Source organism: Schistocerca gregaria, chromosome 6, assembly GCF_023897955.1.
Source record: "Schistocerca gregaria isolate iqSchGreg1 chromosome 6, iqSchGreg1.2, whole genome shotgun sequence".
NCBI classification, from domain to species: domain Eukaryota; kingdom Metazoa; phylum Arthropoda; class Insecta; order Orthoptera; family Acrididae; genus Schistocerca; species Schistocerca gregaria.
In genome coordinates, this window is record NC_064925.1 from 42265344 (window position 1) to 42280492 (window position 15149).

The window sequence follows — 15149 nt, forward strand, 5'->3', positions numbered from 1 at the left end:
ACGCTATTTATAAAATCGTTGCTGTGATAAAGGTGCATCAGTGCTAATTGACCTTGAATCGATGATGAATTGTAGTAGATTCTGCACCTTCCTATGCAGAAACCTAATACGTAGCAGAAAAATGTACGTTCATGACACTAGTTGCTACGAGGACGACAGTCCTTGTGTGTTGACAAGATATTCCCACCTGTTGGAGCTCGATGCTCTGTTATTGCAAACATCTCTGATCAAAATACATATTAAATTATGTGTTAACAATATTGTGTAGTAGCAATAAAAGCAGAGCGAGAATATCAGGCTTTTTCCTTCGTAGAGTAGTCCACAAATTATCTGTACCGTATATCTTACCTAAATCCCTTGTAATTTGGAAGAGTAATTTCAGCTAACGCACTGTGCATCGTGTCAATGAGCTCCATTAAAGCGCATATAAATGCCCGCCAGTAGGTTGCAGCATATCTTAAAATAAATTCAAATTCTGCAGACTCAAGCCTTCAAAAACTTAGTATACGTCCTAATCAAGCTAAGTACGCAAATATAACTCACAGGGGCCTACTACTGTTTTGTGCGTATTATAACCGAAGTTTCAAATGACAGAATAAAATATAAAGAAATGCGCAATTCATTGTACTGGGAACATAATGCTTTGGTTTGGCTGTCGCCACATTACGCGCCAGTACGTTTATTTACTCCTTAACGGAACGAATGTTTGTGACACGCTGTCCGATAGTCTGCCGTACGTCCACCTGCATCTCTGACTTGCCTACAACATTCTTTCAATGATTCTTGCACTGCTCTCCAGCCAGTGAGCTCACTGTTTCGACCTTTTCATCAGTCAGAGATGAAATTACTTACGATTAAATCAGCGTTGATGAGTCAACCCTCAGTCTCCTTAACAAGGAGACTAATAGTGTGTGACAAGGATTTCACGAAATTCGTTTACGGATTTTTTAAAAAAATTATTTCATCTCTTTATCCTAGCTCCACTTATTCGTTTCGATGGTGCTTTCTCAACGAACTTACGACCTTCATATCCCCATGGAAAAAGTGAGAGGAATAAAGGCGCAAGGAAGCGCAAATCAGCCACTCACTTAGCCATTCCTGTTTTAAAACAAGCTTCACGATTACCCAACTCAGTAACGTAAATATTACGAACACGCAAGAAACACGTGATATTCTTCACGTGTTCAGAGCATGCGCGTGGAGTGTAGTTCTATGGTCTGTCGATTGCTGTTTGGAAATGTAAAATTACGTATGATACTACTAGTGTCAATGGAAACGACCAGTTGAAAATTATTCTCTGGTATGAGCCCATAGAGAAAAATAAATATTATATAAGCTATCAGAATAAATATTTTATAAAAAATTGTATCAGATATAATTAGTTGCATTAGAAGTCATTGATTTGATATCAAACGCCTAGAACAGTTGAGAAACGAATTCCGAAAATAAGACGACAACAACAACAACAAAAACAACAGTTGGTTGGGGCGCTAAAATACTACAACAAATCTGCTCCTTTTGCTGGAGAAAACTGTCTGATAAGTTCTTGCAGGAAATTTCGTTTGTAATCTTTATAGCCTTCACACCTCTAGGAAGCTCCGCCCACAATTTCCTATGCTTCAGTGCGGCGCGGGCAGAACTTGTATAAATGAAGGCGGTTGCTGGTAGCAGCTAGTAAAATTATCTCCACTGGTTTTTGTGTGATAGGAACGTGACCTCTTCAGAAAGGCAGAGTCCGGGTCACGGCGTATCAAGCAGCTATTTGCAGTCTGCGTGATAGTGCGTCGAACTTTTTGTAGCCTGCGAAGAAAACTTTCTTATTCCTTCACTCAGGACTCATTATGGTATGCGGTATTGGCGATATTACATCTACACAAAAGAGTGCTGCGTTTGCATTAGAAAACTGTTTTCGTCCTTGGCAATGACAGCTTCGTTCAATTGTTTTGTGTTTAAGGTTGACGATGGTTTCTCCGACACGGTGGGTGACCCGGTAACTTCGAAATGCATGATAGTTGTATCCAACCGGTTACCCTTTGTTCTTAAGAGGAACGAGAAAACCGGTGCATTGGAACGAAAAGCAAGGTATTGTAATTATTTTTAATGAAATGGGCACGGCAGTTGATATTTGTTAGTATTAAAATTAACTTACTTTGGCTTTTAAATTGCAATAGTGCAGGAGGTTTGGTTACTGCAGTAGCGCCAGTAGTGGTCCAGGGTCATGGTTTGTGGGTTGGATGGCCAGGTATTCATTTAGAAGATCCAGATGAGCCTATACCAGAATCCAATCCAAATGATAAAACTCCAACTGCCGGCCTGTTGTCCAAAAAGGTCAGTTATTTGGAGGTATTGTTCTTTGACTCGTTCGTTTTGTATGAAAGTAAACTCTTTTTTTTAAATTGATCAATACCACTTTCAGGTAGTTCCTGTGTGTGTTGAACCAGGCAAGTTTGACTCATATTATAATGGTTGCTGTAATGGGACTTTTTGGCCTCTTTTTCACTCGATGCCAGACAGGGCTGTTTTCCTTGCTGAACATTGGAAGGTAATGCGAAAGTAATATTTTATTTTTGTTGTCAGTGATGACAGTTTCATTCTGATATGGTGGACTGCTTTATTTATTTACTTTCATCAGTTAGATCATCTCCAATAACTGTAAATGTAATGGTATTGTGGTAATTCTGCTGTGTTATTGCCAATGACTTTCTTACTGTTGTATTTACATACTGTTGTATTTACATCTGTTCTAAGAGTTTATGTATCTGGTTTTCAGACTGATATTGTGTCAAGACCATTAGCCTTAACACTTACGCATTTGCATTTGTTTACAGAATTATTACAGTGTGAATGAACTATTTGCTGAGAAAACAATAAAAGGTTTAAAAAGTTTACTAGAGGAGCAGCCAAATGCAACACCTCTTGTTTGGATACACGATTATCATCTTATGTTAGCAGCAAATTGGGTCAGGCAGGTAATGTTTCTGAGGATCTCACACTTATTACATTTAAGTATTACTTTACATACATATAATTTGTCACATCTGGCATAGAAGAGGTGTATTTTGTCATATATATGTAACTGCCTGTAAGTATCTATTAAATGTTTGTAACTTTTGCCCGACCTCTTTAGTATGAGAACATCAATATACTTATTATGCTTTGTATATTTAGGTTACTGTAGGAGTACTGTGATTGTATTCATCTACTTTGGCAAATGGTTTCCACATATTAAGGTGATATAATTCTTTACTGATGCAGAACGTATGTACTTTACTCAAGCCACATCTGCAGTAGACTTCTTTCATTGTATAGCTCTTTCCCTTTAATAGCACCCCTACTGTTCAATTCTACACCTTACACTTCATGCTCTCTAAGCACTCGACATAAGATCATGTATGGCTATTACTGCATTTATGAAATTTTAATGTTTCACTACTTTATGTAGCCATAACAATAGGTTACATGAATTAAGAATAGGTTTTTAGTCTTTACTTGATACTTAAGTTTTCTTTTAAAGCTTAGTAGGGACAAGAAAGTCACTATTAATGTATGCTTCATTGAAAAGGCTTAAAATAGAAATATCAGTTTTCCAGATTGAATTGAAACTCTTTACTGCATGTTACTCTAATATTTTTGCATTATTGCTCAATATCCAAGCCCCGCATCTTACAAAAATACTTTGGTCTAATGTAAGAAAATGCTTTGTAGTTTGGAAGCTCTGAATGCTTATAATAGTTTCTTTTGCTTATGCAACAGAAGATTGCTTTGTTGCTGGGGATTTTTAATGCTGCAGAGTTAAAGCGTAATTTAAATGCAAATGGAAAAATATTTTATTTCAATGGCAAATACCAAAGCAGTACTTTCCATGCCAATAATAAAATTGTAAGTCGACTGCAATTACCAGAAACAGCTAATTGTGTGTGTTCAGAAACTGAATTTGGTTTGTGTATCAGACTTTGAGGGCCTTTGTCATCTATAGATGAAACACATGTATAAGAGTAAGATGAAGAAAGGTAACAAGAACACAAGTGCATAAGTAAATCGGGCAATTCAAGTGTTAGGGCACTGACATCAAAAACAGGAAATTAACAGAAAACAAGGAAAGTATGTAACAGTTGAAATATATTTTAAATGAACCACATAGTGTATTAAAAAAAAATAAACTTTCAGTGTTCATTTTTTTGTCCCCCCCCCCCCCCCCTCCCTCTGAAGGATATAAAATTTTTCACTCAAAGCTGTATTTAGGACTAAACAAATGATAAGGGCCTTGTTTGTTATTACTCTGTGAGTAGACTTCTGTTTGCCTTACTGTTCCTTTCAGGAAAATATGTTATACTCTCTTACAATATTTATTGTGTGAAAATAAAAGTGCAAAAATATGCTCGTACTTCACTATTAACAGAAAAAAAATTATTAATAATGACAGGCAGTACTTGATTATCAACTATTGATGGAGGTATATTTACACTCTTTCCTTCAAAAACAGCAACATTGACAAGTACAGTACTAGAAGTAGAAATGACTGAACGTATGTATCACTCAGCCTTACAGTATCACAAAAAAGGAGTGAGGTATTCAGCCACTAAGATCATAGACTGCTGTTAATGAGATAGTACTAACTAAATTATCTGGCAGTGCTGAACAGAACATGACAATGATTTTAGAAAAAGCAGAAGATTGGCGGTATGTTTCTAATAATAATGATAGGAGACGAAGACGGTAGCGTGAAAGTTTCTTCACAGTGTAAACTTTATAGTAAAGTGGATAATATACATGTGTACTCAGCAGCCTATATTGTGGTGTCGCTCATTTAAGAGGCTGTTTCCATTTGATGCTTTCTTTTTTACTAAAAGTAAATAGAAGAATACTATAGTGTTTCACAGAAACCATATAAATTAAACATGTAATTAACTCTCATTTTTGTGGTACTTTTTGGCTGTATTGAAGTTCGCACACAGCCACTGCGCTTTGACCAATGACGTCGCCAATGTCAGTGTCATCTTGCTGGTTGATGGTGTCAGTATTCAGAGCTGAATGGGTGTGTGTGCACAAAAGGAGCAGCAAGCAGACATTGGGCTATTAACAAGTGTGTACTCCATGATGGGTACTTAAAGCACTGCTGCTAAAAGAATACAAGTTGAGTGCAATTAAATGTGGCACTTTAAGTAATTAAATTTTGCTCTATTAAGTGCGATCTAGATTTAGGTTTGATGTTGTTTCCCAAAATCGGCTGAGGCCAATGGTTCCTATGGAGCAAGCGGGGGGAGAGAGGAAGATACTGCTGACTTCCTTCCCAATTCTTTTCCTATCAGAACTCGAACTCGTGTGTTATGACCTCTTTATCGATAGGAGATTATATGCAAATCTCCTCCTTCAAAGAGCAGTGATAGGTTTCTATACATGTGCTCTGAAGCTACACTTACAGCACCTTAAAAAGTTTTTTCATTCTCCCATTAGCTTATAAATATTTAAACTGTTGATCGGTATATGGCCAGTGTATTTTTTATATCATTTGTAGTGCAAAAGTATTTCAATAAAAATGAACTGCAGTAACAACGCAATTATTCCTGAAATATATAATGTATTCACTTTAATATCTGTGCTTTGAGCATGTCCTGACTTGTTATAATACCCACATTTGGATGAAATATCTTGTTTGAACAAAACTTTGTGTAGGGTCTGTAGTTTCCATTTCTGTTAAACAGCAGTCTTCACTGTAGGTGTTTTCATATTTCTTGTTTCTGATGACCAATGAAACAGTAGGGCATCGAGTGGCAGCTATTCTCAGGCCAGAAGTTGTTAGCAGAGTGCCAGGTGTTAGAGTAAATTATCGAACATATCATAGTGTGTATTGTTCTAATACAAAAGGTGCAACATCCTTGATGAAATACATCAGCCAGCCTGTGAAGTCTGACTGAAATTCATCCTGTATAAAGCTTTGTTTTTTCTTAACTGCCAGGTTAGGAATGACTGTCTTTTGTATTTATGGTAGTGGTTGATTTACCACTTGAGACTAAAATAAATACAACTGACCAACTTGTGTGGCCCCACTATTGCTCAACTGCATTCTTATGAACAGAATGCTCCTGTTTACCAGAACAGGTTGTTATTGACATTTTGGATTACTTGCTTTCTTTTGTTTGCCCAGTATATACTGGAATGGTTATTCCTGCAGATAATGTCTTACTTTCCATTGCATAACATTATTCTGTTTTTAATTTGTGTCTTGAAACATCACCCAATTTGCGGCAATTCATCATAACAATGGAGCTCATACATGGACATAAAGCATATTTTAGAAAAATTCTTCAGGGTGATGACACCTTGAAAAAAACTTCCAGCAGTAGCAGGCAAAACATTGCTTGTTTTATCACCACCATTAGCGGGAGATTATTCCAGCAAACTGGGAAGGGTATTTTTGGTTTGCCTTCATATGTGTAACGTGCCTAAAGCACTTATTAATTAATTAAATCATTGTAATAGATAGAATTAATCAGTGCTGCTAATTCTGCAGAGAGAGAGAGAGAGAGAGAGAGTGTGTGTGTGTGTGTGTGTGTGTGTGTGTGTGTGTGTGTGTGAGCGCTCCCCCTTTCCCCCTTCTCTAGGCTGTACTATTACTATATCTGATACATCCAAAAAGCATATATGTAACTTTGACACAAACTGCTGCCACCTGGCAGTATAGTGACTAAGTCAGGATCTGTCTAGTACAGATATTAGAATTGTGCAGAATATTTACTTTCCTGAATCAAAGTATAGCAAAAACTGTACGTGTGACTATTTTTCCCCAGAATAGTTTGAAATGTTCAGTTTCCTGGCTAATGTGCACATCTTAAGTGTAAGAATCCCCACACCCACTCAGCCCGGTTAAGTTGTTGGCTGTCAGCCAGTAGTAACCCCATGAGAATGTGTAGTTTCACAGCAGTAATAAGGATAAAAAGTTATAAGGTTACCTGCTGTATCAAGTGATTAAAATTTCATGTGCTTTTGTCAAGTGATGTGACTGACAGCGGGCTGCTGGTACACCCTTATATACACTAACTGCTGGCTGTGGTGTCGCTGGTTCTCAAAACATTGCCATAAATGGGATTGACTTGCATTCAGTGTGCCTGCCTCAGTCATGCAATTGCTGGATCCCATTCCACACTAAGCAGCAGGCTGCGGTATTTGTGAAGGGTGCTCCCACTGATTTTTATTTCAATGACTTCTTTAATTACATAGTCCCAGAAGCTGTTAGAGTGAACCTTGCATCTGCACCTATCAAAGACGCTCATAGCCTTGAACTGAAATTTGATTGACACAGCTACGGTTTCCTAAGAAACATCATCACAGAAACTAACTACAAAAGAAGCAGAAAGGGAAGTTCAGCTGCTTTCTGTACAACAACAACAACAACAACAACAACACAGTGCAACACGGTGACAGACACAGACAAAGTGTAATCTCGCCACTCGAGAAAAGACCCAACTTGCCACCGGACTACGGTACATTCCTGTCTGTGAAACGGACACAGGTGTAATGTTAGCACTTAATAAAAGACCTAACTTGGCACCAGACCGCAGAACATTCCTATCTGTGAAACAGCACCTGAAATATGCCGTGAAATGAACAGTATTCTCACAAAAGCAAAGTTACCAGCACTCACCATAGCCAAAGCTGAGCACTGCCCAAGCACTCTATGATGGAAGGCAATATGGTTAAGACTGTTATTCCTCAGACACATAGAGCACCAATTGATTATACTTTACTTAAGATCTCTAAAGTTGTTATGCCATTCTGCCTCATTCTATCCCCCATTGGTTCACTGTCTCATGAAATGCTTCGCCAGTGGGACACTGTGACCATCATGTTAAAAACTCAGCTGATTTAATCAGCTGAAATAAGTTTTCAAATTAGTGAGGATAAAATTATTGTCAGTTTTGATGTGAGAGATTCTTTGGACCTAATACCTTAGTTGTTTGTAAGTGATGGATACACTCTTAAATGGATACACTCTTAAATCATCTTATTTTTTGTTCACTGGCCAGTATTATGATCAGATGGATAGTGTTGTGGTAGGAAACCTTTTAGCTCCAGCTGTTGCAAACCTCTTTATGGAAAATTTAGAAGATATTGCCGTAGACACTGAACAATTAAAGCGTAGTTGTTTCTTTTGATACATTTACAGCACATTCGTCACTTGGTTTCGTGGAGAAGCTTGAAAGGTTCTTTGAACATCTTAATAGCAATAACAATAACATTGAGTTTGCCATGCAGGTAGAAAAAGACTGTGGATTGTCCATCATCAACGTACTCATTTGTAGTAAACAGAATGGCTACATAGGCCACAGCATCTATAGAAATCTTAGTCACACCGATCTGCACTTGCATCACATCAGCCATCATCACCCAGCACAGAAGTGCACTGTGTCCTAAGCATTGATGGAGCATGCGAGAATAGCAGATGCTGATAACCTGCCCCATGAGCTGAGCCACTGATGTGGAGTCTACAGCAACTATGGCTACAACATTCATCAAGTAAATTAAGTGATTTCAAGCAAGAATCTCAAAAAGATTGCTGACAAGGAGTAGAAAAAGAAACTTGTTTTTGCTGCGTGTGGCTCTGTGTCGGGCAAGATAAGACACAAGATCCAAGAGATCTTCAGCCCTCTGATAAAAATCTGGCAGTTATTGAGACCAGTTAAAGATGCGCCAGTTCTCTGGAATTCTGGGGTATACAAGATATGTTGCGAATGTGATCAGTTTCACTTCAGACCAACAGTACACACTACAGAACAAAAGCAGGAAGAAATATGAGAGGAAACTGTCACCAGATCAAATTTGATGAAACTTCTGTCATGGCTCACATTAATGGCTACTAGTATTATGTAATTAAGGAATCCATTGGAAATAAAAAGCACCGATAACACTCTTAGTAGAGACGGCACTCTGCAACTGAGCTTGGCGTGGGATCCAGCAGTTGAAGCAGGCGCATCAAAGACAGAGTCAGTGTATGCCCATATAAGGCGATGCCGCAAGCACCAGTGACATCACATCTGGCAACTTTTTTATATGAGGAATGTACCAGCAGTCCACGGGCAGTCATACCACTTGACGATGGCCAAGGAGTGCTCGGCTGAAAGCTTGTGGGATTTTAATCACTTGAAGCAGCTGGAAATCGGAGTACTTTTTATTCAGTTGTAATTTTTTTCCGTTGTTCTCCTCACAGTGTATGATATGGGTGTGTTCAGGCCTTTTATCAGCAAAAGTAATTGGCAAACATTACCATTTTTGAAGGTCCTCCAAACTTTCGAGAAATAATTTACTTAGATCAAGAACAGGGGCAGGACACATTTAATGTTGGGCAGGACATGTTTAATGTTTCTTCTTCTGAATTTAATATTATTCTTGTCATATCATTCACCTCTGTTTTCTGCTATTAAGATATGTCTCCATCCATGCAAGGAGAAGACCTTTAACACCACATAATTTTATTTTTCGAGCCACCGTTTTATGATTAAATGATGAGAAGTATTTGGCAAGATCACAGAAAATGCCAGCTGGGTGATTTGTATTGTTTAGTTCTAATATAATTGTGTTTGCAAGATCCTATACAGTCTTCTCGGTAAAGAAGTGTTTAAGGAAATCAAACTGAGTTGTCGTAAAGAAGTTATTCTCAAAAAGACGGGTTCGGTCTATAATTAAATGATTAGTCTCTTACGTGCACTTCTTTTTATTCTTGTTGCTACTACATACTTCAGACTTACAAAAATAACTCAATGATGGCACAACCAAGTCAGCACAAGATTTTAGTCCTTTGAGACTCTATCGTAGCCAGTAGCGCTACTACCTTCCAGTAACTTCTCTCGAAAGGCACCCATACATGTAACTGCTTGCTTGACAAGTACACATGCACAAGTGTGATTGCCTGAGCATGCTTGAGTGTGTATATGCATTTGCTTGATTGAGCATGTGTACCAAGAATAGGGAGGCATGTGCAGGCATTCGTGAGTTTGATTTGATGTACCTTATATTTGGTACTGTTAAATTACATTCTGTGCAAATATTGAACTGTAATGTAGGACAAGTCAGAGAATACACTATTACGTGGAGAAAAAGAGAAGAAAAGCAGCAATACAGTGAGACACATATTGCAAATAGTTAGTATGGGACTAACATTTTTGTTTTTAAAACACTCTTAACTTTACCTATTGTGTTTTCCTCAATGCTTCTTCAAGCACACTTGAGTTGTGTGGTGGCATGAGGAATTTGAGCATGCTTGTGCAAGTGCGGATGTGGAGCATACAGTTATGTGCGTGGCCATCATAACAGATCAGCTGGCAAAAGTAATGCTGCTGGTGGAGAATGCATTGCCTTTCTAAATAAGTTTATTGGATCTGATTTCAATGTACCATTTCAATTCATGTTTTCAGCTACTGCTAGGAATGTCATTGAATTTAGTAGGCTATGTTTTTAATTTCATATCATTTTTCTCACTGTTACTGCCCTCTGGAAGTTCAATACCATTTGCTTTGCCAGTTTTTGGGCATTTGTACTTAGTACTACTCCAAAATGTCCTTGTTAATTTTTTGTGCATTATACATGGTTTTTGCCCTTTTGATGGCATGCAGAAAAATCTCAGCACTTCAAACTATGACAGGATAGGCAAAGGAAAGTTTTGAACCTTGTCTGTTAAGCTCTTTGCGAACCTTGTTTTTACAAGTAGTCCCATGCTTTGTACCTCTGCACACTGTCGCATGGCCTCTCTAAAAGTCTTCTACTTTAACACAGTATTTTTTTCCATTGTTTGCCTGAGTGCAACAGTGAGGTGAGTGGTTCCTCTGTTGGTCCTAAATATGTACTGATTGGTAAATTGAGGTTTTAGGATGGCATGACTATCGGCTTCTGGACAAAACATGCAGTTCAGTAGGTTGCTGACAGGTTTTCTGTCACAGGTTCCCTTTACCGCACTTGTGCACATTCAGTGCAAACACCTACAAGAAACATGGTGGTACCAGAAATAGATATTGCTTATCATACACCAGATGAAACACTGCATCTCAAAGCCATTGGCGTTAGCATATTCTCCATATTTTTGAGGTCCTGCTGCCTTATGGAATTATCTTCTAGAACAACATCGTTAAAATGAAACTGTCAGCAAAAGTGACCAGAAGCTTCTTCAAAGGGTAGGGTCTTCACTTCCACTTTTTAACATTATTTGTTGCTGGTGATAAAAATTAATTTGTTTAAGTGTGATTACACAACTATAGTCACAATACAAAACCATAACTTAATGTATACATTGTCTACTTACCATTGTTCTTTATTCTGGTACAAAAGTATTGAATGAACCCCATAAACATAAGGCAAGAAACAGGGAATCCCAAAAAATTCAGAAGAAAATAAATAAATACCTTATTAGCTATTCCTACAAATTATCTGATTATAGTATTGAAGATTTCTGCTAGCTGCGTGACCAATAGCAGTATTTGTTGTTGTAAATGTAGATATTGAGCTAGCAAAGATGAGGGGGGGACTACAAGCACAATGAGTGAATGAATGGAAGTATAACAGAAAACCAATATTTGCCACTAGAAAGTAAATTCATTGTTGCTGTTACACATTGAAAGTGGAAAGAAAACTATTTGTAATTTTTCTGAGCTGTTAGTTTGTTTGGTAGGAAGAATATAGAGAGAGGTTTTAGAAGGACTGGGGAGGGGGGAGGGATATGTCACTCATTCCCCAGGATGAGAGAGGACCCACATGATGTGGGAATGAGGGGAGACAAAGACGTTTCTGTAGGTATGAGCATTTTGCCTCCTGGGTGTAAGTAAGTACTGAAGAACTATACTCTCTGTTTGTAGTAGTTTACAGTTTTCTCAAGTGAACTCTCCTTTTGATATGAGTGGATAGCAATAAATTCAGAACTGGAATCATACAATTTTATTTAATTGTCTTAAAGCTTCATTAAATAAAAATGCCAACATGGCATTTGTTTCTGATAATGTTAGTATGTGAATTTTGGATCATTGTAAAATTGAGACAAATGAATGAAGTGTGAACTTATTGGAGAATGTACTGTAGAAATTTGTAAATCTAATGTAGATAGAATCCATGGTATTGATCATTTTTTTTATGGGGGGGAAAACTAAGTTAACACACACATGGCTGTGTAGTAGAGGAATGGTGGGTCATGAATCATACTTTTGACAACTTGTAAGTTTCAGTGAACTATTGCATTAGAGAATAGTGAATTATTTTGCTGTTTCACTGCTTTTAGCTAACTGCCTCATTTAACAATCATTTTTGCATCGTGGAATTTGTTCTTACGTTTATGGCATCCCTTCATGTGTGAAACTTGTTACACTTTTGTCAATCTGGATATGTTGATTTCAGATTGCAGAAGAATCAAATTTAAGGTTGAAGCTTGGATTCTTCCTACACATACCATTTCCCCCGTGGGACATTTTTCGACTGTGTCCGTGGTCTGATGAAATTCTGCAAGGTATACTTGGTAAGTATAACAAATTGTTTCTGAGAAATTAAATGAGAGAGACTGACGCAGAATGATTTGCTTCAACTTTATTGATAATCATACACAACTGTATCACTAATCTCTGCCTGACTCATCTGTGTATGTTGAGTCCAGTCATATTCCTCTTCAATGTAAGAAAACGTAGTGCTTTGAAGAAACTGACTCTACGTAAGTGATAGAACGTGTTATATATTCCTGACATGGTCACTCGGGGCAGTGTGCAGCATATGGTGAGTGTAGAAAACGTCACAACCAAGATTGCTAAAAAATCATTTTATTAGATGACTGGTTTTTATTGGGCTATCCTGTCATTGAATTTTTAAAACATATTATCCATTACTGTTACAAATTGCTTCACACTTCCCACTACCATGAAGGTCACTGCACATCAGCATGTCAGATGTAAAAGATTATCTACAAACATAAACCTAACTCTATTGTACTGACTGTGAGTGGTCTTATTTACCACCAACTGGTGACTGACTTGGGTCATAGGCTTGTTGATGTCTATTGGTGCAGGAACATAACATTTGTATTTTATACTGCTTCAAAATATTTTTCTTTTCTTTATTCCATTGGCTGCATGTTTCTGTTTAGCATAATTTTAATAGTATCATTTATCTTACTTCCTTCTTGCTTGTGATTCACTCAGGTGAGGTATGTTCTCTAAAAAGTGACTTCTTTTCTGGTAATTATTGTTTTACTATTAAAAATCTCTCCTATAGAGGTCAAACTGTTAAATTCACTTAAATGTTTGGTTGGAGAGAGAGGGGGGGGGGGGGGGGGGGGGGACAGCATAAATATCAGCTCTAATTATTACAAGACTCTGTTGCTAACATTTAGTATTAAGAAACAGTTGAGACTGTCAGTGATGTCATCTCATTAATGTATTCGCTCCGTTTGTCATTGTTAAATGTGGATGTATTATCAACTCACGCAATTTAACTGCTCACATACTATGAAGGCAGTTCTTAGCCCTTCAGCAGAATATTTGTTTTTAATTGTAATGTACTTCTTTTTTATTCCATTCACTTTAAGCTCAATGTACTTTATCAATTTTTTTTCAATTAGTAGATACCATCTCTGAAGTTTGACACTGGAAGGTCTGCAAAGTACTGACGTATGGCTCAGTTTGTTTTCCAGCTGCGTATCTCCTTGGATATTGAATTAAATGGAAGGCAAGGGCACCAGATCTGGTGAATATCCCAGTAATTTGTCCTTCAAACCGTCTTGCTCATCAGTGTCACAATATCCTGATTATTTTTTCTTTTCATTTGCATTACAGAACTCTTGCATTGTGTTTTTTCACCTGTCTGGGCCATAATACATGTGTGGTATTCATCTTTTATTGTTTTAGCTTTTGAGAGGCAATTGGCAAAAATAATCCTTTTTTTATCCTACAAAACACTAACCCTTACATTTATGTCATAATAAATCAACTTCCACTTTTTTGGTGCAGGTTTGCTGACTTCTTCCACACAATATTTTGTTTACTGTGGACACTAAGTCTCTTTTTCCGTGGTGGACCATTTAACTATCAGCCCAGCTAAGTCAATTCTTTTTAAAGTGATCCAAGTGTTGGTAAGAGATTTGTTCTAGCATTTGTTTTGGGTCATCTTTTAATGAATGTAGCAACAGTATGTCTCCTTAGTGAATTCATCAAGAAAAATCTACCATGTTGTTTTTGTAGCCGTGTCTAAAATGCCAGTTGTTTTGTATAGACTGAATTGCCAATTGCCAAATATTGTGTTGTGCTCTTTCCCAATGTTTTAGAATTTCAGGATGTGCTACGCATAGATTGTCTTAAAGAGAAATGTGGCTATGTTGAATTCAGGTGCTAATTTCGTAACTGTTAAAAATTGTAAGCAGTCTCTTGTACAGCTTTACAAACTTTTCTTTGATAAATTTTGATTCGTGATAAACCTTATGATCCAAGGGATTTTGTGATGACACAATATTCCAGTTTCTTTATTTCAAAGAAATGCACCCAACACAAATATTTTAAAAAGATTTGTAAACAAAACTATTCTTTAGAAGATGAAGGTGACATCTGTAGCTCATTGTTATGCCACAAGTACGAACAAAGCACAATCAGAATTTTGTTGATATCAATTCTTCATCTTTGTCAAATAGCACAGGTAGGATTACTCTGTTCCAGTGTCTAAATTTACATACATGATCTACTGGTATACCCTTCACAATATACTGAGTGTGGATGTAGATCAGTTATTCCCAACCTAGGAGCAATGAAATTTTTCTGAGGGGCAAAAACAAAATGGTTTCCCTGTGTTTTGGTCACGAAACTGAGTCACTATTTCATAATACTGTAATACTATTTCCATAAGGTACCAATAATTATATATATTTTATTTCAAAATCTAGTATTGTGCATGAGGCACTGTAGTGGAGGCTACAGTCTGTGAAACAGATGTGTGAATATCTTGTTCACACAGACCACCCACTACACACGTGCTTTGTACCACACATCTCTGAAAGTATAATTACATGTGCTTAAAGACAACATGAAAATGTCATCCCTAAGTTGTAGATAGTTCCCACAGTAAACCGGCAATTGCTTCATTGTTCGCTTCACAACACAACAACTGCACTACTGTAGGCCTTAGACTATAATATTTAT

The 15149-nt window shown here is 37.3% G+C and overlaps 1 protein-coding gene across 2 annotated transcripts in view; it reads left to right on the plus strand.

The window, feature by feature from the left end:
• LOC126278676 (uncharacterized) overlaps positions 1-15149 on the plus strand; it is a 251338-nt gene that overhangs the window by 148730 nt on the left and 87459 nt on the right. The window contains exons 1-6 of one of the 2 annotated variants that reach the window (XM_049978917.1): positions 891-1844; positions 1955-2082; positions 2172-2328; positions 2417-2542; positions 2829-2969; positions 12373-12490. In XM_049978917.1, coding sequence (XP_049834874.1) covers positions 1842-1844; positions 1955-2082; positions 2172-2328; positions 2417-2542; positions 2829-2969; positions 12373-12490 — 673 coding nt within the window. In that variant the 5' untranslated portion in view covers positions 891-1841. Of the gene's footprint in view, positions 1-890; positions 1845-1954; positions 2083-2171; positions 2329-2416; positions 2543-2828; positions 2970-12372; positions 12491-15149 lie in introns of those variants that run through there. The other variant, XM_049978916.1, reaches the window with a different exon arrangement.